This window comes from Zea mays, chromosome 3 (genome assembly GCF_902167145.1).
Source record: "Zea mays cultivar B73 chromosome 3, Zm-B73-REFERENCE-NAM-5.0, whole genome shotgun sequence".
Classification (NCBI taxonomy): Eukaryota; Viridiplantae; Streptophyta; class Magnoliopsida; order Poales; family Poaceae; genus Zea; species Zea mays.
Window position 1 is genome coordinate 46,825,123 of NC_050098.1, and position 24,242 is coordinate 46,849,364.

Sequence of the window (24,242 nt, forward strand, 5' to 3'; positions counted from 1 at the left end):
CGGGTTGTCGGCCGCCATTGTCACCGTCGCACGGTGGAGGAAGGAGTATCATGTCGTAGCTGCCGTCGAGGGACATGAACGCAAGACTCTCGAAACGGAGCAACGTCCCGGGTTGGAAAGGTTGCTGGAGACTACCCATCTGGAGCTTGACGGGGAGCTGTTCGTCAACACACAGCAGGCCCCTACCTGGCGCGCCAACTGTCGGCGTTTCGACCCCAGGGGGTCCCTGGACCGACGAGTGAATTGTCGCCGCGTGTCCCAGCCCAGATGGGTCGGCGCGAGACGGAGCACGAAGGGGGGTAGAAGAGAGGGGAAAGCCCACGGCCTCCGTGTTTGTCCTGCGCCCGGGTCGGGTGCGCTTGCAGTAGGGGGTTACAAGCGTCCGCGTGGGGGGAAGAGCGAGGGACTCTACGTGTCGCCCCGTCCTCCCGCGCGGCCAACCTTCTCGTAAGAGAGCCCTGGACCTTCCTTTTATAGGCGTAAGGAGAGGGTCCAGGTGTACAATGGGGGGTGTAGCAATGCGCTATCGTGTCGAGCAGAGAGGAGCTAGTGCCCTAAGTACATGCCTTCGGGGCAGCTAGAGAGGTTTTGGCACCCTGTTCATATGATGTCGTGGTCGTCGGAGGAGCGCTGGAGCCTTGCGGAAGGACATCTGTCGGGGCTGTCGAGTCCTTGCTGACGTCTCCTTGCTTTCGTAAGGGTTTGAGGGTCGCCGTCGTCATGGAGCACGCGGGGCGTCATCATTATCTGTTTTCCGGGGCAAGCCAGATGGGACGCCGGTCCCATTACCCGTAGCCTGAGCTAGCTAGGGATAGGGTAATGATGGCCTCCCCTGTGACATGGTCGGTCCGAGCCCTGGGTCGGGCGAGGCGAAGGCTCCTCCGAGGTCAAGGTCGTGTCCGAGCCCTGGGGTCGGGCGAGGCGGAGTTCGTCGTCTTCCGGGACCGAGCCCGAGTCCGAGCTCTGGGTCGGGCGAGGCGGAGTTCGTCGTCTTCCGGGACCGAGCCCGAGTCCGAGCCCTGGGTCGGGCGAGGCGGAGTTCGTCGTCTTCCGGGGCCGAGCCCGAGTCCAAGCCCTGGGTCGGGCGAGGCGGAGTTCGTCGTCTTCAGGGGCCGAGCCCGAGTCCGAGCCCTGGGTCGGGCGAGGCGGAGTTCGTCGTCTTCCGGGGCCGAGCCCGAGTCCGAGCCCTAGGGTCGGGCGAGGCGGAGTTTCCTATGGCGCCCGAGGCTGGACTTGGCTGCTGTCAGCCTCACTCTATCGAGCGGCACAGCAGTCGGAGCGACGCAGGCGGCGCTGTCTTCTTGTCAGGCCGGTCAGTGGAGTGGCGAAGTGACTGCGGTCACTTTCGGCTCTGTCGACTGAAGGACGTATGACAGGATAGGATGTCAGGCCATCCTTGCATTAAATGCTCCTACGATTTGGTCGGTCGGTGTGGCGATCTGGCCAAGGTTGCTTCTTGGCGAAGACTGGGCTTCGGGCGAGACGTAAACCTTCCGGGATCGGCTGCCTTCGCCCGAGGCTGGGCTCGGGCGAGGCGAGGTCGTGTCCCTTGAGTGGACCGAGCCTTGGCTTAATCGCACCCATCAGGCCTTTGCAGCTTAGTGCTGATGGGGGTTACCAGCTGAGATTTAGGAGTCTTGGGGGTACCCCTAATTATGGTCCCCGACAAAGTTCCTTTATAACTTAAAATGTTATTTAATATTGACTTCAAATATAATAATATAGGCTATGTGTTTTCTAATGAAAATAAAAGATAGTTATTTGTTTATTATCTTTTGCATAAAAATCCACTTAAGATCCATAACCTAACTCGTCTTAAATAGGTGATTAATAATATAATTATGACCTTTTCACATAAAAAGTTGTTTAATCTATTTATAAGCTTTTTATAAAAGTAATGTCTAATAATGTGTTTCATAACTCATTAACCTTAGATATATAACCTATATCTTTTCTAATAGGTTAAAAATGTTTAATATTATTATTACATGTTTTATCGTCTTATAAACCCTTAATCTTAGACATATGACATATGACGTTTTATAAAAGATTAATTTGATGAACCTAATATTTGTATATTTTAATTAAGATATTTTAAGCTCATGTCTTATTTTATAAAGTATAGATCACATGTTTGAAAATAATACCTTTTTATTATAACCCTTGCATGTAATGTTTTTGAAAAGCGAACGCTCTTTTCGTTAGATTTTCTTTTAGCTTTACGTATGGTGAATGTGGTATGTTATTGAGTGGTGTTTGTTCTTCTTATTTGTTTATATGTTATTCAGTGGTCGATCTAGTAGTTAAGAATCAAGATCTATTCCTATCTGTGGAAGAACCTCAAGTTTTTAATAAGCAAGGCAAGTGGACTTCTCCCTCTGCATACTCTGTTTGATCCCAAACAATACATTTAATAAAATTTATTATTTCGGATATATATATGCATAATTTGACGGGTTACCTATTTAGATAACCTTTCCAACCTTAATCCTTGTTTAACCTGGGATTATGATCCAATGAAGTAGCTATGCTATTGCTACAACTTAACTTTATGTAGTCACTCCCGCTTATGATATTAATGTTCCAAATGGTAAGTGTACATTGGTGTTGTTAACCCGATGGTTAAACAAGATTATTGCATATTAATTGGAACATGGAGTGACCACCCGGGAAAACAGTGCTACCATGAGAACTATCATGGCTCTGGTATTGGCTAAATAACTAGGGAAGTCTTATGTTGGGTGTTGGTCGTGGTCGACCGGAACGGGGGCATCTGGCAAGTGCTTATAGTACCGGCTCAGGCAGATTGGATACGGGCATAGTTCTCAAAGCTTTACCCTATGGTCCGGACTATAAGTTGGTACGGTAGGTGTGTCTTATGCAGTTGACCATTTCCAACATTTGCGTAATGAGGACTCTAGGGAGAAGCCTCGTAGTGAGACCCTGGCCATTCACCTCGGAAGTGAATACGGGTCTAGCTAACCCGGGCTAGAAGGGAATCGCGACTCATGGGTAAAGATGCGCCACCTCTGCAGAGTGTAAAACTGATATATCAGTCGTGCTCACGGTTATGAGCAGCCTGGACTCCTCACATGATAATTGAACTTGAAGATGGAAATAAATCGAGATCCGATGATCTACCAATGGTTTGCTTAAGTGGTTTCACTTAAGTGTTTTTGATTTACTCTTGTACCTTTGCTTAATGGGAATACTTGGGATTCACACTTATTAGTAAGACATGTGTTGTTAATAAAATGTTGACCAACTAAAATGCTTACTGCTCAACTTCCGCCTCACCTTGTTAGACTTGCATTAGTTTTCCCCCACTTGCTGAGCCCCGACCATAAGTGAGCTCACCCTTGCTTAATTTTGATCAGAAGTTGCAGATGAAGATATGATGCTGAACTCCATGGATGCTAGTCTAGTGATACCCCCGGTCATCTTCCTGTGGATGGATGTCCTTGTTTTGCTGTACTTTGATGAATAAAGGTTAAGACATTATGTCTGTTCGAAGTGTAATATGTTAATATAATCGTAATTTACGCTTTTATGCATTGTTGTTTTGATATATTACACTTGTGACGTCAACATATATGTGGAAATAGATCCTGGCACACATATGCTATGCACCCGGCTCTGTCTCTCAGAAAAGAGTGTGACAATAATTTACGTGGGTATTGTTGTGAGCCGTCGTAACGCACGGGTAACCGACTAGTAAAGTATATATGTCCTCGCGTGTATTGTTGTGAGCCGCTCCGTTCCCATCCCGCTCTCACAGTCACGCTCCATTACATTCACTCTGCAACCAAACAAAAAACAGAGCCGCTCCGTTCCAGATTACCAAACACAGAACAGAGCGGCTCTGTTCCTAGAATCAGGGATGGAATGGCTTCGTTCTACTTGGCTCCTCAACCAAACAATAACTTAGAGTCCATATAAATTCTATTTAAAAACCCTATTATAATCACTTTGTTTAGTATTTTAAAAACTAAAAGTGACTAAACTTTATACTTGGTACTAGTGGTGACCTGCATATAGTCCTGGCCCGTAGAATACCGGATTTAAGGCTAAAAACGTCTGCAGTGGTATCCAGAGAGCGGCTCCACCCCGTGGATGTGGGGGACGACGGAGTGTGCGGCAAGTCCTCTAGCTCCCGGCTCCTCTTCGCGTGACTGGGTGGAAGACGAAAGACTTCACGCTCCTTCGCTTGCCCGGGCGGAGGTGCACAGGTAGCGGCGAGCCGACTTGCCGGCGGAGTGGAGGGGGCAGGCCGGGGGTGCTTGTGGTAGAGCGAGCAGCAAGACGACGACACGATCGATAAGGAGGTGGTGGGCGACCGGTGCGAACGCGGCTGTTCTTGGCGGCGTGCCGACCATCCTTAGTCAAAGCTTAAGAAGTGGGAACCATATACCCCTCCCTCATTGAAACGTCTCATTTGGAAAGAGTTTCTGACAACATGTTTTTAGTGATGCATTCTGTTTCGCAGTCATGGGTCACATCTAATCAATGATGCAATCCGTTTGCCCATGATAATCATTAATTAGTGACGTTTTCTAGCCTGATTCAGATGATTCCTTAATTTGTGCTGTTTTTGGCATAGTGTGTGCTTTGTCGTCAGGTGCATGGTGTAATATAGTTTGGTCACGTGTTACTTATGTAGATCTCAGCTATAGAGACAAATTTTATGTCGGACGAAGAATAATACCCTACCGAGCAGTATTAAGATGCCGTATTTGACCAGCAACAATAAAATTGTGTACGTGCGTCAATATATGCCTGCTACACGCGCGTCGTCATTATTAGTCCGGCCAGCCATGCGTGCGTCACTATACTGGTTCTATTAATTTGTGCATTGATATTATACCTGCTCTTAGATCATCGTTAGAAAAAATAATTAATTCTTCAATATCTCTTATCCACAAGCTTTCTAAGCAACCATTCACAATCATTGATAAGCATGGACTAGTTGGATTACTCTAGCTGGCAGCCATAGTCATCATTATCGTCTCAAATGGCTGACAAAGTGGTAATAACCATTATAATTATCATTTGATTTGACTCGCACAAACGCCACGCGTGATTCTATTTCTATTTCGTCAACAAGAGGTACACGCACAAATGAATCATTATTAGAGCCATGCTCCTAGTAGGCCCTCACTAGTTTCAATGATTTATAACAACACAAGATTGTGACCGACATACGTTTTGAATAGACATTTGAGTTATGTCACGATAATGGGGGTTCTCTACTGCCAAAGCTCCTCTATATTAATACATCCATAGTTTTTAAGTCTGTTTCAGGTCTTTTGAAGCAGTAACAAAGCTGGCGTTCATGCGGAAGCCAGTGATTAAACGATATACATACACTACAGTAAACTAACAAACATCCGACGGTCTATTTATCTCCGAAGGCGAAGCTAGAAAGCTTCAGCTCCAAGATCTGACTACGCAACGACAAGCGAACGAGGGAGAAAACCTAGAGACTTGCTCAGCATGTCTGCAAAAGGAAATGATAATGGTGCCCCTATAAGATCATGTAGTCTCAATGTATAGGATCTAGGGATATGTTTGTAGTTTCATACAAAAGTTGTACTCTGACTCACCAATGTAAATAGAGTAACAATGCCATGCTCACAAACACCTTTTCTTTCTCGAGGAAATCCATATTGCTGAACCTTCGAAGTTGTGAATTTCTTACTTCGTGTTGCCAGGTACCAGTTAAAATTTTCTATGTTTATTGGAATGAACACGTGCATCGAACATATGCATTAAAATTAATTTGCAAGTGTTGTGCACCAATATATTACATGTATTAGAAATGAATTGATTTTTAAGTTAGCCATGCCAGCTTGTAAATAGTTGTCTTCCTTACAATTTAAGAGTATCCTAGGATCACCATCACGCTTAAGCAAGCTGGAAATGAACGTGCTCTCCAAAAAGACCTTTCTCCCTTCTCTATGAAGTATATGCTCTTCATCTCTAATAGAATGTATATATGCATTGAAGACCTATCTACCAAAAGAATACAATTAGTAGATTAAATTTACAGGTTAGATTTAAATTTAAATACCTTACAATATAATAGGATAGATATAAAGATATATATTTTAAATTATATAATATAGATGTACTTGCCTCGCCAGTCAATTGCAAGTCACCATGGAAAAGACATTCCATATCATATCTATTTAACCAAACGATGTCGATGTTCACCACAACTTTTTTCCCAGTAGTGGTTTAATGTATTCAATAAGTTGAAGATCTTTTGTGGTGCACGTATAATATATATATATATGTATATATATATATAATGAACAAATTATACTTCATATGCAAATGATATATGAGAAAACCGATAGGATGCAACAAGGTAAGAACCAAAAATAATTAACTTTGGGTAAAACTCGAGCTACATTCAACTTCTTTGGTTTATTATGGTCACATATCTTAATCGAAGTGTCCAATTTTCTTGTTTGATCTGCTCCAACGTATCCACATCAGAACTTATTTGAGTTGATTCATTTTGAACATCCAAGGATGGCAAGGGAGTCACATCTGTGTGAGGAGTAAAAGAAACATCAATATATTGACAAAAGCATTATTTAGTAGAAAATTATAAGACAACATTTAGTAATCATCAGACAGAGAGCATTTAGAAATCTGGATAAGAGAGCCTACTCGGTTGTTCTCCAACATTGGCTTTAGTCGACACATGAACTAGGTCACTGCTACTGCCACAACATCAAGCGATTGTTCTACAACATTATCAACACTGGCCTTATTGATCTCTCCCTCATTATTATCTATGGTGCATAAGAGAACAATTAGGTGTCAAACAAAAAAATATTGTTGCAATTACTCCAATGTAGTTATTGATAACAGCTCTTACCCAATTCATGTTTGTCACTGCATTTGCTTGGAATTTGTGCTGAACAACCACTATCCGACATAACCTCAAATGACGGATTAAAAATATTGCCGACATAAACCTTTTCCTCATCCACCTCTATATCCATGGTAATTTAGTCTATATCAGCAGGAGTGAAAGTGTCAAACACAGTTTTATTGACAAAAGTGTTAAATATATATTATTAGACTACTGCTCACAGCCTACAACATATAGTGCTTGCTGACAGCAGCATTTGTAGTCTCACTATGAATTTTTTAGACTGCATCATTGTATTTTTTCAATTAACCCCTAGAGACATTTCAAAAAAAATCTCATATTAAATGAGGTTCTACATGTTATTATTGATGAAAAATAAAGTTGTTGCGCGGGTTGGAGGCACATCATCCTTTAAGCATTATAAAAGGAAAACATATTGCATTAGAGAAAGCATTAGAAAGGAAAATATGTTTTAATCTCCTTTGCATATTGGATTACGCTAGAAAACAAGCAGACAAATGAAATGGATGTAGGCCAGACAGTAAAAACGGACGCGCTTGTGCTCATAATAATCGGCGTGGGTGGAAGGAACATATAGAGCATTCAAGCAAAGGAAAGCTTTAGTGGAAAATCAGACTGGTAGAGAAATTAAGAAATTGAGAACCGATAATGAATTCGATAATGGATTAGAATTTTGCAATAGTGAGTTTAATGCTAGTTTATGGGATAAGCATGGTTTGTGGGTTGTCCTTGTTTGAACAACTTTTTCATCTAAAAGAGGTATATATAGTAGAGATATAAAAACCGTGAGTTATGACGGCTAACAAAACATTTGATAAATTGCTAGTGCACAACGATTACATAAAAATGAGCACAAGCATACATTATCGACCTCAATATCTCACAAATTCTTTGGCAACAACTAATACATAACTAAACTGATACGAATCAAATGTCTACTGCAATGTGAAAATGTCACAAAAACAAAGTCTAAGAAGTGTGCACTTCTTTGTACACTATATTCTTTGTATATGTCTCATTCGAGTTTTTGCTCAAAACCATTTCTCCAGCCGCAAGAATCTTTACATTGCTTCTCATTGTTGCTCGTGATAAGGCAACATATAACTGTCCATGGGAGAAGACTGGATGTAGTAGATATACTCCAACATGGGGTATTGTCTGTCCCTGTGCTTTATTCACCGTCATAGCAAAGCTGAGTCTAAGAGGGAATTGAGTCCTCTTAAAATTGAATGCGTGGTAGAAAAACTCTCTTCCCTGCATGTTGTCCTAAAACAATATCGGCATCAATTGTATTTCTATGAAAATCATGAATTATTAATTTTGTGCCATTGCACAAACCGTTGGGAGGATCAAGATTTCGGAGAAAAATCACTGGACAGTTGACCTTTAGTTTGAGGATGTGCGGAGGCAGTCCACTCGGTGTGAGAGTTTAAGAACTCAGGAGGATAGATGTTGTTAGGATCATCAACAGCAATATCGAAACTATGGTAAACCATCTCTTGTCCTGAGAAGCGATCGATGAACCTCATATTTATTTTGTCAACATTTTCATTTTTTGTTGATAAGATGGCTCAAGATGTGATGTAATCTCAATTATGCATGTTCGTCTCTAGCGATGGAAATATTTCTTCAATTAAACTATCAACATCATCATCTTCACCGGTGTAAGGAATGCATATCTCATCAGGTAATCTCACATTATCATCGTTGCTGTCTCTTCGATCCCACCGTTATATGTAATCCACTATATAATGTGAACAACAATTTCAATGCAGGTAATTTTTGAAATACTTATGTTCAAAATGATGGGTGTTGTGATGGAAAGGATTGAAGTGTATTGTTGTATAATCAGATGACTCGAGGCACTCTAGAATTGCACATTTAAATCTCCATTACCAATCATTTTAAGAAGAAAATAATGACAGATGTGTTTGAAAGATGTAGGTACATATATTTTTATTACCTTGCCTTCTAAATCGTCGAAACATAGTCCAATTATTATGGTACAATTCTCCTTAGCCAACACCTAGTGGAGTGCATTTTTGTTTAGCAAGTCACCCCAAACTTTAATGGTATGTAGAGACCACCTAGGATTATGATGTTGAGATGAATAAATTAGTACTATTTCGAATATTTTATGTTTTACATGTTATCAATAATTAATGGGATATACCTAGCATTTATGACAACAATCTTCCTGAATGGACCCCACATTGTGCAATGAATTGTATCTAAGTAGACTACAATAGCCATAATGTCTACAAAAGCATGATGAAAAATGGATTAATACTAATTTTTGTGTAGAAGGTATCTAAAAATATTAGAAGATTTCCATGTTCTTACCAACTAAAGTCCTGTTTGGTAGTTTGACAAAATCTGCAAGGTTCAAGATTATATATTTTGGGAATGGCAGCATTTGAAATGGTACTTTGTACGGCTCCACAACAGTTTTTCTGGTGAGATACAATTCCATGGGATCACTTATATGTCAAAACTGATGTTCACCCATACTAATATTGAAATCTACATTGTGCATCTTGAAAACATGCTTTTCATGTAGCAAATTGTTAAAGTGCTTGACTGTCTCGTATGAATTTGTCATTGCCATGATCTTGGCTCCATGATATTATTCCAGCAGAAAAAAAGGCAGTCGTATGGAGATTATATAATTTTTTTATATTTTGAAATGTAAGTTATATAAATGTTGGCTTACATTGATGTCCGACAAAATAAAATGTTGTCTGTCACGATAACATGGTTCAATCGGGAATTTAACTTCTACTCGAGCGACAATACTGAACTTCCACAGTAGCACATAATAATCTTCATCGCGATAGTCATCGAACAACCTAAAACTATATTAAACATGCAAATAAATAATTGTCAGATAAGCTTCATTCCTTGTAACTATTCATATATAACTTACATAGCCATCCTTTTTCAGTGGTCTGCAGCATTTCTTTCACGGTTCAATACAGCCAATTCCATCAAAACTTTTTTATGGAAAATTTGTTAGATAAACTTGCATTTTCAGTTCAGTTTAGTAAAAAAGGCGTTCATGTTCAGTTCAGTACTTATTTCATGTGAAGAAAAGGAAGTTATATCATGATGATCTAAAAATCACCATTTACCTTGACTTGTCAAAAACTGAATTTGTTTGTATGAAATTTCGTGGAGTTTCAAAATTTGTTTCTATGAAATTGTGTTGGTTGTGACTTGAAAATGAGAGTTGTGATTTGTCCTTGTTTAATAAATGAGGTTCAATAAAAAGCTTATGAGGTTCAATAAAAAGCTTTCTCATTATTGGTAGATCCGGAATAGAAGAATAAAGAGAAGTGGTTGAGAGAGAATTCTGGACGGATGCAGGTGCTGCATACAGAAAAGCAGCCTTCCATCTACCATTTTATCTAAAAAAGCATCAACCTCTATATACCAGCCGCATGCGTATAAACTTTATATCCCAACCAATACCCCACCACACATCAGTTTCACATTATTATATTCCTCAATCTTTTGCATATATAAATTTTAATTCTAATTCAATATAATTCATGTGCTTAATTATCAACCATTTAATCATAAACCCTAAACATCCACTAATCGAAGCATATGTCAAATTGTGATGTGATATTAATTCATGACATAACAAGGCATGTTAAATCTTTATTAGCAGAATAGTCTAGTCAAATATATTTAATTATGACGGATTAATAAACCACATGCAATAATAATATATAACAATAGAGGATGACTGACCTCACTGATCGGAACACAAAATGTTGTTCTAGAAAATGCAGCTCTAAATGCTTCAGTAAATCAAACAAGAGTAAACCAAACAAGAGGAGAGCCTAAAGCACGATAAGTCAAAAAATATATATAGATAAGTAGACAGAAACAGCAGAACTGACCTATACTATATTATATTAAACGTATATGATGACCACCATTTTCTCAGATTAGAGAGAAAAAACAAAATAAGAAATATACACACCATATCAGAATAACAAGTGCTTGCATATAAACACCAGAACACACCATATCAGAAATGACCACTACTCTAGACCAGTAGGGAATGCAGCAATTCAGAATTACAGTTCACATATCAAAAATAATTGAAGCATGGACAACACTATTATTCTAGCTAAACATGCATGATAATATTATAGTTCACATAGTAACACAATAATATGTCTTTTCTCTTGTGCACTGCTGTTGCTAGCCTGCAGTAGGTGTTCAACTTCTTCATATATAAGGTAGGGATAGGGAGCTTCACCTTCCCTCCTTGAAAGCAAATTTGCAGCACCTCCCAGTACATGGTATTCCCAGCCTTGAACATCAACTTTGATCATAAGAAAATCAGAATAATTGCCAAACTGTAATGCCTTATATGAATGCACAATTTGTTTATGCACTATGGCAACCAATCAATCATGGTTTGCTACTTCCTACTCAGGTTGCAGTTAATATTCCAAACAAAAAACATTCTCTTGTTAGACAAAGGGAACTGAAGCATGATTGCTGAAATCGAGACCATAATCACCAATTTGAGACCATAAATGGTAGAAGATTATTTCTTCATTTTGTTATTTGCAAACCGAGACCATAGTTACTTGAACGCAACAAAAATTATACCAACCCATCAATTACCAGAATGAAACACTGAAATGACCACAAAAGCACAAGGATCTTGAAATAAAGATCATACTCAACTGACCTCTTTTTTCTTATCATACTCAACTTAAGTCACTAGCCCAAACAATTTAGGCGGTTCTAGATATGTAGAGAGGTCAAACAACAGGCATATCTCTACAATTTAGACAGTTCTAGATAAAAACGGGACAAGGCTATAGAAGTCTAGAACTTGTAGAGCTTGTTTAGTAACAGACATCAATTCCAGAATGTGATTCAGTCAATTGGATGTTTACTTTTTTCAAGTAAATTATTAGAGATTTATTATGTAAAAGTGTTTCAGATGCACAGTAAGGGTCTAATATCCACGTAAACTAATATGTTTTGAACTGCAGAATTTTTTTAAGGTCTAATATATTTCGTCCTAGTTTCAGCACTGGTAGGAGTTGGTGCCATTGTCTTTATACAGTATCACTATGAAAAAAGTTGTATGCCTACATGTATCTGATCCAGAGATAGAATCTGCATTTAAGGAGTTGTTGGCTACTAGTTGGAATGAACTTCCAAATTCTATCGTAGTGGAAGCAAAGACAGTAGCATCTAAAGCCACCATGATAGTGCTGGTCAAGAGGCTTTGAAAAATGTAATTCATGCAACTGAGGCATGTGAAGAATTTATTGGAACTTTGATTACCCTAAGAATGGCTCTTGATGATCTTTGTGGCCTGACTGGCGAAGTCGGTACTTGTTATCTCTGTTTCCTCATGTATTTTTTAGGGTGCTTATATCAGTCTGATCAAGACAAAAACTTTTGCAGAATGTGGGTCCCTAACCTGGTTATATTGAAGATGCTATTAAAGCTGCATATAATCGCTACATGACATATCTGGAGTCCTTTGGTCCTGAGGAAAACTATCTAAGAAAGAAGGTGGAGACTGAGTTGGGGACAAAAATGATACACCTCAAAATGTGATGCAGTGGCATAGGTTCTGAGTGGGGAAAGGTATGTCTTCTGAATGTTACTTGTCTCTGGTACATTTTTACTTTAGTATTATTGTCTTACAGTGGTAGAAAATTAGAAAAATGTTGTTTGATACTTTTGTGATTCTTGAAGTTTGTAAAAGTTTATCTGTTTCTAATTGTGCCATAGTTCCTTTTAATATTATGTTCAGTTTTTGTTCCATATGCAGTGTTACTGCATTTTTATTAAATTTTATCTTGTTTATTGCTTGACTGATTTTTGTATCGTTGATTGAGAATCTCCCATGCTTGGTCTTTTGTCTATATGAAGAAAATCTATTAAAAACTTGAATCTGTATTTTCTGCAACCATCCATACATCCATTATTTTCCATACCAGGTGGAAGCCTTCGACTTCTATAAACTGGTGTTAATTGTTCAGTTTCCAGTGGGATCCTAAACCTTGATGTTGATTGTATTTCACTTGGGACAAAATTTTTGGGGTAACTTGAAGTGGGTAATATGTACTTCGGGATGCTCAAATAGTTTCGTATCTCCTTTATTACTGTTTGATTTTTAAGCAAATTATGCATAAAGACTGACTCACTGACATAGCTGTCTGTTCATGCCCTGAGTGTCATAGCAAGATCTGGCAAGAATTGTTAAATTAGTTTGTCATGTATGTCATAGCCAATTAGCCATATTATTGGTTCATAGGTCATAACAACAGTTATATTACATACATGACACACATTTTCCATTTTTATATATTTTCAACTAATCTAAAACTATTAAACAAGCATACCACAAGATAAATCAATACCTAAGTAAATAGGCATCCAAAGGACATAAATTTTTACTATAACACATTTTGAATATGAAGTACCAAATATACCCCAGATCATATAAATATTTTTTAGCAAATAACTACTAACTATAAATTCATATTCATACCTAATATTGAAAGCTTCTTTTCAGCTGCACTTTATTGTCAAACGGTGTAATCTGCAAAACACGGATAGCAAAGAAAAATGTACAGTGGGGGAACTCAAGTGAGGAACCATATATAGCAGCTCATAAAATGCTACTCGCACATACTGGTTCACTCGATACATGATTATCACTAACCCCTAGTTACAGATGGGTCATCAAAAGATTCAGCACTTGCACTTCTAGCAGGACTACGACCAGGATTTGGAAATCATGCATCAGTAGGTGCATTGAGGAGACCCTTGACAAAGTGGAAGAGAATCCCCAACAGCACCAACGACAAACACAAAACATGTATCAGTGAGGATGCATTCTAGATAAGGTCATTCCCTATCTGTAAGAGTCGAGACACTATTGTAGCTGCTGCTTGAAGTCCTAAAGGTCTGCTCCTTGTCCACCGAGGAGCAAACCTAAAACTCAGGCAAAGGGTCGACAAAAAGGAAATCTCTGGTGTCTGTAATTGGATACAGCGCAGATTTCTAATAGGAAGCTATAACAATCTCTAATTGGACACAGCGCATATTTTTTTGGTAACAAACAATCACAACACCTAGCGCAAGAAACTAAACAGTTGCCGAGCCCAAGCAATTTCTAATTTCCACGGCATAACACAATCATAATCCCTATGCAACCTATTTGGGGCACACATGTGGACGTCGCCTATTCACGATTACAGGTCAAACAAAAAATGGGAAAAACAATCACGATTAATAATCGAATATATATCACACCTTTTCTCCAACAACCCGGTGCCTCTCTCGACCTCGGAGCCTCCACCCGGCGAGCGGACCGGCGTGGTGGCGCGCTGGCCATCCTCCGAATCCAACGAACCCTCAACGAATCGAGACAGTGCTCAGGAGGACGAACCTTTATATCTAAGGGAGAGGGGGGATTCGGAGGGGACAACGCCGCCCGCAATAGCCGGGCTTGGATGCCGTGGGCGCGAGGCCAGGGCTAGCATGTGCGACATGTGCGGCGGCTATTGCGCGAGGCCGGTGGCGAGGACGGTAGGGGCAAGGGTCGGGGTCAGGCTGGCATGTGCGGCGGCTGTTGCGCGAGGCCGTTGGTAGGGATGGTGGGGACCGCAGGGGCAAGGGTCGGGGTTTAGGGATGGCGTGACGGCTGTTGCGGGAGGCCATTGAGATGCTCGGCAGGTTCATTTGAAAGAAGTATAAGGGGTTTTTTGCAAAAAGATGACGTAAGACGATCGTTGAAACTGGTGCTTTAAGTATAGTAATGTATATATATATATATATATATATATATATATATATATATATATATATATATATATATATATATATATATATATACTAGGTGAGTGCCCGTGCGTTGCAACGGGAACATATAATACCACGGTAACTTATATACAAAATGTGTGTTATATTAAAAACGAGTGCAAAATAATGACAAACAAGAAAAACACAAACACTAAATCAACAACAGGCATATTTTATGAGGCTATGGTTCACAGCTTCCAGAGGCTTGGGGCCGAAAAGATAAACACAGGTAAATCCACCCTCGATATACAACTTCAACTTTCTACAAGGAAATGTTGCTATACGAACCCTATACATCCACCAGATGAAAATTATTGAATAACTGCCACATAAACTACTCTATGCAAAAGCTCCATGTACATCACCAAAAGACTGCTTTTGGAACAAGGCTGCCTTCATATCCTGTTCATCTGCAGTTTGAAAGCATTCCCAGCTTTCCCCTTGCTGCGATAGGATCCTATCCATGGCCGAGAAATATGGCCACGTCTTCATGCTCTCCACGTCCTTCTTGCTTTCCTGCCAACGACAGAGAAATTACCGCTGTCAGACATTGCAACCGCAATCTGAAGCTATCTTGCTTCGTTCTACAGATGGAGCAAAACATTCTTCTGTACTTGCTTTCCGGTGGTGGGTTTTTAGAACTCGGAAGAAACAGAATTTGTCCCTAACATCGTATTTCTAAACTAACGATGTCCAAAGCGATTTGCACTGTGCCAGAGTACGACTTATTCCTTGCTTCAACATGTTGTCAAAAATCTCCTCCCACAGGACCATTCTTCCTTTCACGCTCTGAAATCTCCCATTCATCTCGCCACGCATCTGTATTAAGCTCTTGATTTCCTCAGGTTTCCACTTGTTCTTTTTTGAAGATTTAGCTGGAGCGGGAGCTGACTGGATTGCTGAGTCCTTACCCATTATGCCAATCTTGCCGAGATTGTGCTTCTTCCCCCCATTGACAATCCGTGCAATTTTAACAGCTGTAGGAGATTTGAATGACTCCCATAAGTACTCTAATGTTTTAGGCTGATGTAAATCTGAAGAGAAGAATGCTTCACCATTGGAACTTGTGGTTGCATCATCCGGTGCTGTTCTCGTGGCCTCAGGAAGGGTTTCTGTGTAACGAAAGTAGTGACAGGGTCAACATAGTATCAGACGATGAAAGGCATGCGACAATGCACATCCATATGAATTTAATGAAAAACTAAAAAGCCAATACAGCATGAGACGGTTGATGCCCGTTTGAGTGTAGGACTGTACCTGCCCTGCAGACCACTCTAAAGTTTCAAGACATGCTATGCAACACCTTATTCGAAGATACTACAGAATTAGAGTGATTCATAAGACAATCAGTTACGAGTACCTTTAGCATCCACCTCTAGGTTGTCTGGGTGTGTTTTATAACTGCCTTCAAGACTCATAGCTGGACTCCTGCTCAGATGGCTAGTAGCTGAGGAAGGTTCAAAATTTCCAGATGATTTAGCATCGAGGTGTTCTGAGAAACTTGCTGTGGTGTTCTCCATAGCAACCGCAATGATGTCAGGCCTCTTCCCACTATACTTCCGTACCATTTTCCTCAAGATTTCAGCTACCATCCTCTCCATGTGACTAAGTGGACAATTCACAGGACAGCTTGACAATGCAACATGAGCTGCTTTGTAGAGTGCGTCCAACAATCTTCCATTATCAAGCCATAGACATCTTGTAGTAATCTTAAATTTTCCTTTCAAACCAGTCTACGCTAAACCATGTTCCTTCTGAGGTCGAAAGATCTCCATGCTGCAAAGGAGTAACATGTAAAATGTTTAGGTGCACCGAACAATACTATATATGGTTTACCATTTTGACTATCACAAGGTTCGACATAAATCACTATCATTTCACATGCAAGGAGAAATTTTTGCTGAAGATAAACCTAGAAAATACTCCAAAACTGTACAAGAAACTACCTGACAAAAATAATGCCATCAGATGCGATTCTTAGTCTCTCATCAATGCAGAGATCAGTGGATGTACCAAAAGCCTTATCACCATCACTATACATGAGCTGTAATATCATATATCATGTTAGGTATCATAACTGCAAAAGACAGAAAAAACGACGTGTAAAATAAATGGTTCACCTGAAGATCCTCCTTCCCTAATGAAACAAACCCATTGGACAAAAGTCTTCTGTTTCTTAGATGCGATACACCAAGCATTTCTCCATTTTTTATTACCTGCAATTATAGAAGCAAACTAAGAACCCTACCAATGCTAACAAATATGAGCTTTGCTGTATTATGGCAATGCAAATAATATTTGGATTTAAAAAAATACAGATCAAACAAGGTTCTTTGTGAATACTACACTGCTACTATAGTCCTACATTTCTTACTGCTTGTTGAAATTCAATACCCACTGCAGACTAAGAAACATGCACATATTCTCTCCATTGGCATACAAATCCAGAGCACCAAGTTACTGAGATTACTTACAGTTGTGTGTCGTATGCCAGTTGATCTTCCAAGTGATTCATGTTCTTTGAGAAATAGGAGTTCTCCATGAATAGGCAAGAAATGTTGTGGTTTAACAATCCGAAGAACTTCCTCCTACAAATAATATATCAAAGGCCTCTTGTCATCTTAAGGCAACAGCACAACACCATAAAACAAGTAGAACGAAAATTTACCAGCTCCTCTCAGTAGGCATGCCTAGAGGTATGCAGGCCAGAATCTTTACCCATATATATATATCCATGAATAAATCATACTTCATGTAGTCTCTTCTGGGTATTGCTCTCAGATCCTAGAAGAACTCCAATAATATTATTTCCTGGGTGTGCTTCTGCCTGCAATGGCCAACAGCATACAGTAAATGGCATAGGCAGTCAGCTAGACCTTATGGGCCAGATCGGAAGTAGGGAAGGCTCATTAGTGTTAGGATTAGAGATTTAGAGATAAGATTATCCACCTTTATTAGAAGTCAAGTAAATCTCTCCATATATACAAAAGGGGAGTTGTATTAATTGTAAGTAAGCAAATTTTTACAAGGAGAGATCCTCATCTACCTCAGCCCCTGGGCCTTGAGATTGACCGCTGTCCCCAGCGTGCCCAATCCAAAGTGCTCAGTTTGGCATCCGTTCACCCTACCACCAACAATCACCGTTGTCCCCAGCGTGCCCAATCCAAAGTGCTATGTTTGGCATCTGTTCACCCTACCACCCACAATCACCCAAATGACTAATGTTCTGCACGCCCCTCTAATCAGGGACATGATGATAACTTAAAAAGATCTACCAAATTTTTTAAAAAAGGCTAAATATTAATACCAAAATGAAGTATAACACAACATAGATAAAAAACAGATCGATCAACAATACAGCTATTGGAGACAACCCAAGCTGTGATGCATAATTCTAGTACATTTCAAGGAAAATTGAGATAGGCTCCTATTGGTGTAATTCGATTGTTCAAGTACAAGGAACTCTTGGAGTATGAGAAATATAGCGGCAAAAGAACAAAAAGGTCAACGAAATCTTTGCATACAAGTAAAACAATTAATTAATGGTGAAAGATCAAAACAAACAATAAGCATGATGAGGTAGTGACCTTACATACTGGAACAAGAATTTTTGTCTCCCTAAGTACTGGTTTGTAGTTCTTAGGTGTCTTATATCTCGGATTCAAACGGAGTATTTCACCTACAGATAATATGCACCAAAGTTAAGCCAACAAATTCCTTTGGAGACTAAATAAAGATATTTAACAAGGCCAACAGCAATTAACAAGAACTTCACATATTTATTTTCAAGCAACTACATGAAGTGTCAAACAAGATACTACTCAATAAAGAAACCTCATGGCCCCATTAGCACCAAGATGCATTGACTCAGGCACATTTATTTCCACTTGAGTAAAAAATGAAGCCATGAATATAGGAGAAAAAGATAACTTCTCTGACCGATAAGCTCTCGTCTTTCAAGTTCCAATAGTTCAACATTTCCCAGCTGCAAAAAGAGTAAAAAATGATTAGCAAATGGGAGCATAAAACCATTTTATCGTGATACACTATGGGCTCGCATCCAAACAAAAAGCATGTGCATGTAACGAATCAAATACAACTTTAACTTCTTATCTACATGTTTAGAAATGATGACGTGCTTAAGCTTTGAGTCCTTCCTCTTCAAGGCTTCCTCTCTATTTCTTTTAGCAACTTCGTGGTCTTTTATCATCCATGAGAGAAGTCCTTTTTTCTGTTGGATGTCTGTCCACTGGACCCAGCAACGAACAAAAGCAAGCTTTTCAGATTCAGGGCTCTTCACACTTAAAACATCCATTTTGGATTTCTCAAATTCAGCTTCAACATCATCACCAGCAAAAAGCCTGACGTATGAAAAAAACAGCTTGTGATCCTGTATACTACGATAACTTTACTTTCTCCAATGTTCCTCAAGTGGTTAATTGTACATTCTTATTATTAAAAAACAGAATGTACCAGATTCAACCGTGATAGATAACAAAGAGAAGGTAGAGTGAGAAGAGCCACCAAAGATTAGAAGATATCGGTCAGCGTAAACAACAGCTGAATGATCATACCTAGGAGCCGGACCACCTTTCCTGTTTCACAATAGGAAAGCAAAACAATAATCTCAGCAAGAGCTTGGAATCAACGCATTACTGAAAGACGTGTTATAACCTGGAAGTGAAGGTGGTCGATAGTTGCAAAGCCGCCCAGATTGTTATAACCAACTCTGGAGAAAAAGTAACAGAAGTCAGAAATAGATAAAATGAGGCAATGGAGGCATGGAGCAAGTAAAAGCAAGCAGGTTCAAAATATCATTTTGTCTGCTAGTACTAATAAACAAAAACAAAATAAATCATTTCTAAAATCTTTATATCTAGAAAAATGATGTGTCAATCTATCGCACAAGGATTACAATCACTAATCTATACATAGTATATATCTAAGTGCATACCTAAATCTTTATATCTAGAAAAGTCAAAACATCTTATAATTTGTAATTGAGGGAGTATAATTATTCGCATGCAAGTCACTTAGGCCGTCTGCAACAGTCTAACCAAAGTTTATCAAAAAACACTGTTTTGTACTATTCTACATTGTAGACTGCAATGTTCGTAGAGTGAAGTTTTAATATGGATATATGGAATGTGGATAGGCAAGCTGCTGGAGATAGCCTTAGTAACATGCAAAGTCTCAATTACAAATTCAAATTCTGTACGGGTTTAGTAGTATCGATCCCCAAACTGAAAGCGACCTTCAGACATCAGAATCAAGCAGCTCAACCACCAAATTTCTTTACCTACGAATTAGCTATCACCACTGATATAATCAGATCATGCAGTCTTCAGATGATTATTGCCAAACCACATATTCCTTGAAAATGCAAGAAACAAGACCAAATACTCCAACGGTTGGTAAATGCTACCTCCTAAACAAGAGAGAATAATGACATATTTAAAAAGGATCAGCAACACTATACATAGGCTAGGACTTGGTATACTCCTGCATGATCAGTACACCCTTTGTTTCTTTTTAGATGTCACTGGATAGTGCAAAATTAAACTATCCAGCGACAATTAAAAAGAAACAGAGGGAGTACTTACATAAGCAATGCATGTGTGAAATCTAAACTCAACTCTCATTTGATATCTTCTATTATAGCCAGGTCAACCACCACTCTAGGATCCTAGTATCCTACTACAGTTGATCTGACATTAATATAAAATTGTGCAGTATAATATAAGCCATCTTAAACAACATCCAAAGTACAATAAGTGTCAGTGTATCATGAGTTATAGTCATGGGCCATTCAAACAGACAAGACCTTGAAACTACCTTCCTACTAGGTTGGTCCCTCCTTTTTTTTCTAATTACTGAAACCACCTTCATAGAATGACTCGCGATGAACTGATGATTGGGCTGCATGTACTGATGTAACATTAATACAGTATATCTATGCAGGAATCGGCACTCAACAAGAATGACATTGTTGGCATGAACGATACTTCAGAGCAATTTCAGCACCATATGACAGAAAATTTTAGAACAGACCCCCTACTTTTAACCGCAAGCAATAATTTCAACAAAAAAAATCAATGCTAAATGTTGTTGGGACATTGAAACAATTTTACTATGATGAACATGATAACTGCAGCCAAGCGAAATTTTGCAATGTTTTTTTCCATAGTAAAACACAATTAGCACTCTCTAAGTTTAAGGCACTAACTCAATAGCTTTGAGAGGATTACAGACAGCGTCACTCAACACTTAACTTAAGCTTTAGCTGGTTGACTACCTTTACAGACAACTTCACAGCAGTGACACCACCTGCACATACCCTTCGTCCTCGAGCACTGCCCTTGGATCCAGCCTTGCCTACACCGGAGAAGTGCCTATCGCCGCCCACCTTGTCAGCTTCACAGAGAACGCGAGAGGAATACCAACTGCCTTATACGGGGAGCCGGCAACCACGTGCGAGAGTCCTCCTCACCAGAGTTGGGGGAGAGGATGGGGGAGATCCAGGTCGAGGCCGAGGCTCAGACCCCGTCCCCAGCAAGTTCATCTCACCAAGCGTGGGATCTGGGCGCTGGTACATGGAGCAACCTCGAGGTTGGACTCGCCCATGGCGCGGAGGAGCTCGTCGCGGCGGGAGGCCAGGAAGGCCGCGAGCGTGGGGAGCGGGTGAGAGGAGATGGCGAGCACCAGCGCCTACGCAGCGGGGAAGAGGAAGGAGTGCGGCGGCGGCGTCTGCTGCGACCGCCGCGACGTGGGGGCGGGCGCGGTGAGGTGGAGCAGGAGCGAGTCGAGCGGGACCGAGGAGCGGTTGCCAGCGCGTGGAGGAGAACTGCGAAGGGAGAGGGCAGAGGGAGCTAGGTTGCTCGCGCGGATGGGGAAGGGGCGGATGGGAGTCGAGGCACGTAGGACGGCTGACAGACGACGCACGAAAAATATAGATGTGGGATGGACGGTGGAGATTAAGGGATGGCAGAACGGCAGAACGTAAAGGAGGCAGACTACTCTTACCTTCTTAATAAGTAGTATATATATATATATATATATATATATATATATATATATATATATATATATATATATATATATATATATATAGAGTAGGGGAAGCCTTAGCCAGGGAGGTCCAAGCGCGTGTGCTGGATGGTGCATGTGAGGATAGGGCCGACACACGTGGGCGATCGTGCGGTAGTTATGGTCAGGGTTGGTCTAAGCGTAAACCGTGGGACAGAATAGCGTAAACGAGTCAAGTAATAGCGTAAATCCTGGAACCTTTACGTAACAGAAAATGGAGACCGATATACGCTTGGAAATCGAACGAGTTTAGCGGTTATTTCTCCTTGCGTATTGCGTACCATTTTTTAGCGTAAAAACACAGAAAAACCTGGTGTGGTTGTTGAGAAAAAACAAAGAGGGCACTGTGCGATTTCAGATAAGAAAAATCGGCTGGCGTCTGATATTGCATTGTGAGTTCCTCGGCATTTTCTACCGCGTGTTCCTGGGCACACCATAGCATCTGCGGGGAGAACTCCACCATCGCACACTGATTTTTCGGATCCGTCGGCCGGTGGACTAACAGCCGCATGCTGCGAGGTAGTTCTAGCAAGATATTCGAGGGCACCAGTAGGAGGAGCCCGTTCATCGCCCAATATTGCTGGTATGTATGTTGCATCTCCATGCGTTACAACTCCAGGCAGCAGGGAGGATGAACAGAGGGGGGTTGTAACACCACTAGCAGAGTTGCGGGCGCCAGGGGTAGATGCTGGGAAATCAATAGAGGCTATAACAATGAGAGGATCATGTCAAGGGATGCCTATGCAGACCATCAGTGATCACGAACAAGACACGGCGCCTCAAATCTGTCAGAGCCATGTAAGTTGTGTTGATTGGTTTTACGCTTGTGCTCTAGCTTAGTTACATTTATGCATGGTGACATTATTACTTTGCTTAACCCTATTCACATTAAATTAGTAATAGAGCTGTTATATTACTGTGTATGATGGATAACTACTTATGTGTACGCGCAGCTAGAAAATACTGATCTAAGAATGGTACCTAAGGTCCGTATGGCATTTGGTAATGTGGATGAAGCGTACAGTTTTTATAGCCGACGTGCATATGAAGTTGGATTTCCATTAAAGAAGTATAGGGAGAGAAAGAACTACAAGTGCTTAAACTGTTCAATCGGGGGTAAAAATGCATTAAGGGCTACTGGCAATCAGTGCCGGTCCTGACATTTTAGAGGCCCGGGACAAGACTTATAATAGAGGCCCTCGATAATATTAATTACTACACATAATTATAATGCACATATATATTGTTAATAAATATTTTTGTATATTTGAAAACGGTGTTCATATTAAATACAAAGTAACTAAAATATAGCATAACATCTCGTAGAAAAATACGACATATATATGTGTCCAGATGACTCAAAAGAATGTTACCTCGAATAGTGATTAAATGGATATAATGTGTTGTGAGATCAATCGATCAGGTCATGTTAGTTTTGTGTTCGCTATGTAGGGCAAGACGAAAGCGCAGTTGTACCCAATGTCGTGTGTTGGCTACCGAGAGGAGAGGGCACGACCGTCTGTCTGTCTGCGACTGAGAGTCTAGGCAGATGGGCCTGAGACTACGAAGTACTGCTACTAGAATATAAAAATTAAAATTGATGAGCTACACCTTGCTTGTTGTTACCATGTTGTTGACTTATAATTAGGTCTTTAAAAGTTCTGTAGAGCCAACAGACATACATATACAATATACATTATATGTCTGTATATATGTACTGATATTTAGTATCTAAAATGAGGCCCCATTAATCTAGGGGCCCTGGTCGGGGGCACTGCTCGACCCCCGCCAGGGCCAGCACTGCTGACAATCCAAAGGTCCGGAATACATCCTCTAGGTGGACGATGTGCAAAGCCGGGTTGAAGTTAAATTTTTTTTTATGATGACGCTAAAGAAAACATTGTAGCGGTTCGGATTGATCCGATACACTTAGATCATAATTAAGAATTCTTTAAGAAGGATACTGAAAAAAAATCAGCTAAAGTGCAACAAGACTCATGATCCCGAGTACATGGAGTTCTTGAGTGCGATGCAACAAAGCAGGATCCCGCAACACTGTATCATGGACTTTGTTTCTGAGATGCATGGTGGTCCTGAGAACGTTCCAGTGACAACACAAGACATGACTAATTTGTAAGTCGTGATATATTTATGATTTTTGTCATTACATATTACCTTATGTGTTGAATTAGTTTGCAATATTTGTAAATTTATTTATTGTACTATATAGGAAGAAAGAGAAGCAACGAGAAAAAACACCAATGATGTGTCTAAGCTTTTGTCTTTTTTGCGTTATGTAAAAGGGATAATCCATAGTTTTTCTCTGACTTCCAGCTAGACAAAGAAGGGAAGATATTGAGTATTTTTTGGTCTCATGCAAGCCAACAAGAGT

At 40.3% G+C, this 24,242-nt stretch overlaps 1 protein-coding gene and 1 long non-coding RNA gene across 2 annotated transcripts; both read right to left on the minus strand.

The window, feature by feature from the left end:
* Positions 1 to 7,703: 7,703 nt before the first annotated feature.
* On the minus strand, positions 7,704 to 14,430 carry LOC103650034 (uncharacterized). The gene is made up of 3 exons (XR_563865.4): positions 14,216 to 14,430; positions 13,449 to 13,499; positions 7,704 to 11,246 (listed from the first exon to the last, which is right to left on the minus strand). It is a non-coding gene; the product is annotated as an uncharacterized lncRNA (long non-coding RNA).
* A 488-nt stretch (positions 14,431 to 14,918) lies between these two features.
* Positions 14,919 to 18,159, minus strand: LOC100274709 (uncharacterized). Its single transcript, NM_001349895.1, has 7 exons — positions 18,072 to 18,159; positions 17,433 to 17,591; positions 17,239 to 17,352; positions 16,885 to 16,980; positions 16,711 to 16,808; positions 16,125 to 16,540; positions 14,919 to 15,876 (listed from the first exon to the last, which is right to left on the minus strand). Exons 6-7 carry the CDS (start codon positions 16,363 to 16,365, stop codon positions 15,443 to 15,445), a joined length of 675 nt encoding a protein of 224 aa, NP_001336824.1. The 5' UTR covers positions 16,366 to 16,540; positions 16,711 to 16,808; positions 16,885 to 16,980; positions 17,239 to 17,352; positions 17,433 to 17,591; positions 18,072 to 18,159; the 3' UTR covers positions 14,919 to 15,442.
* Positions 18,160 to 24,242: the final 6,083 nt, after the last annotated feature.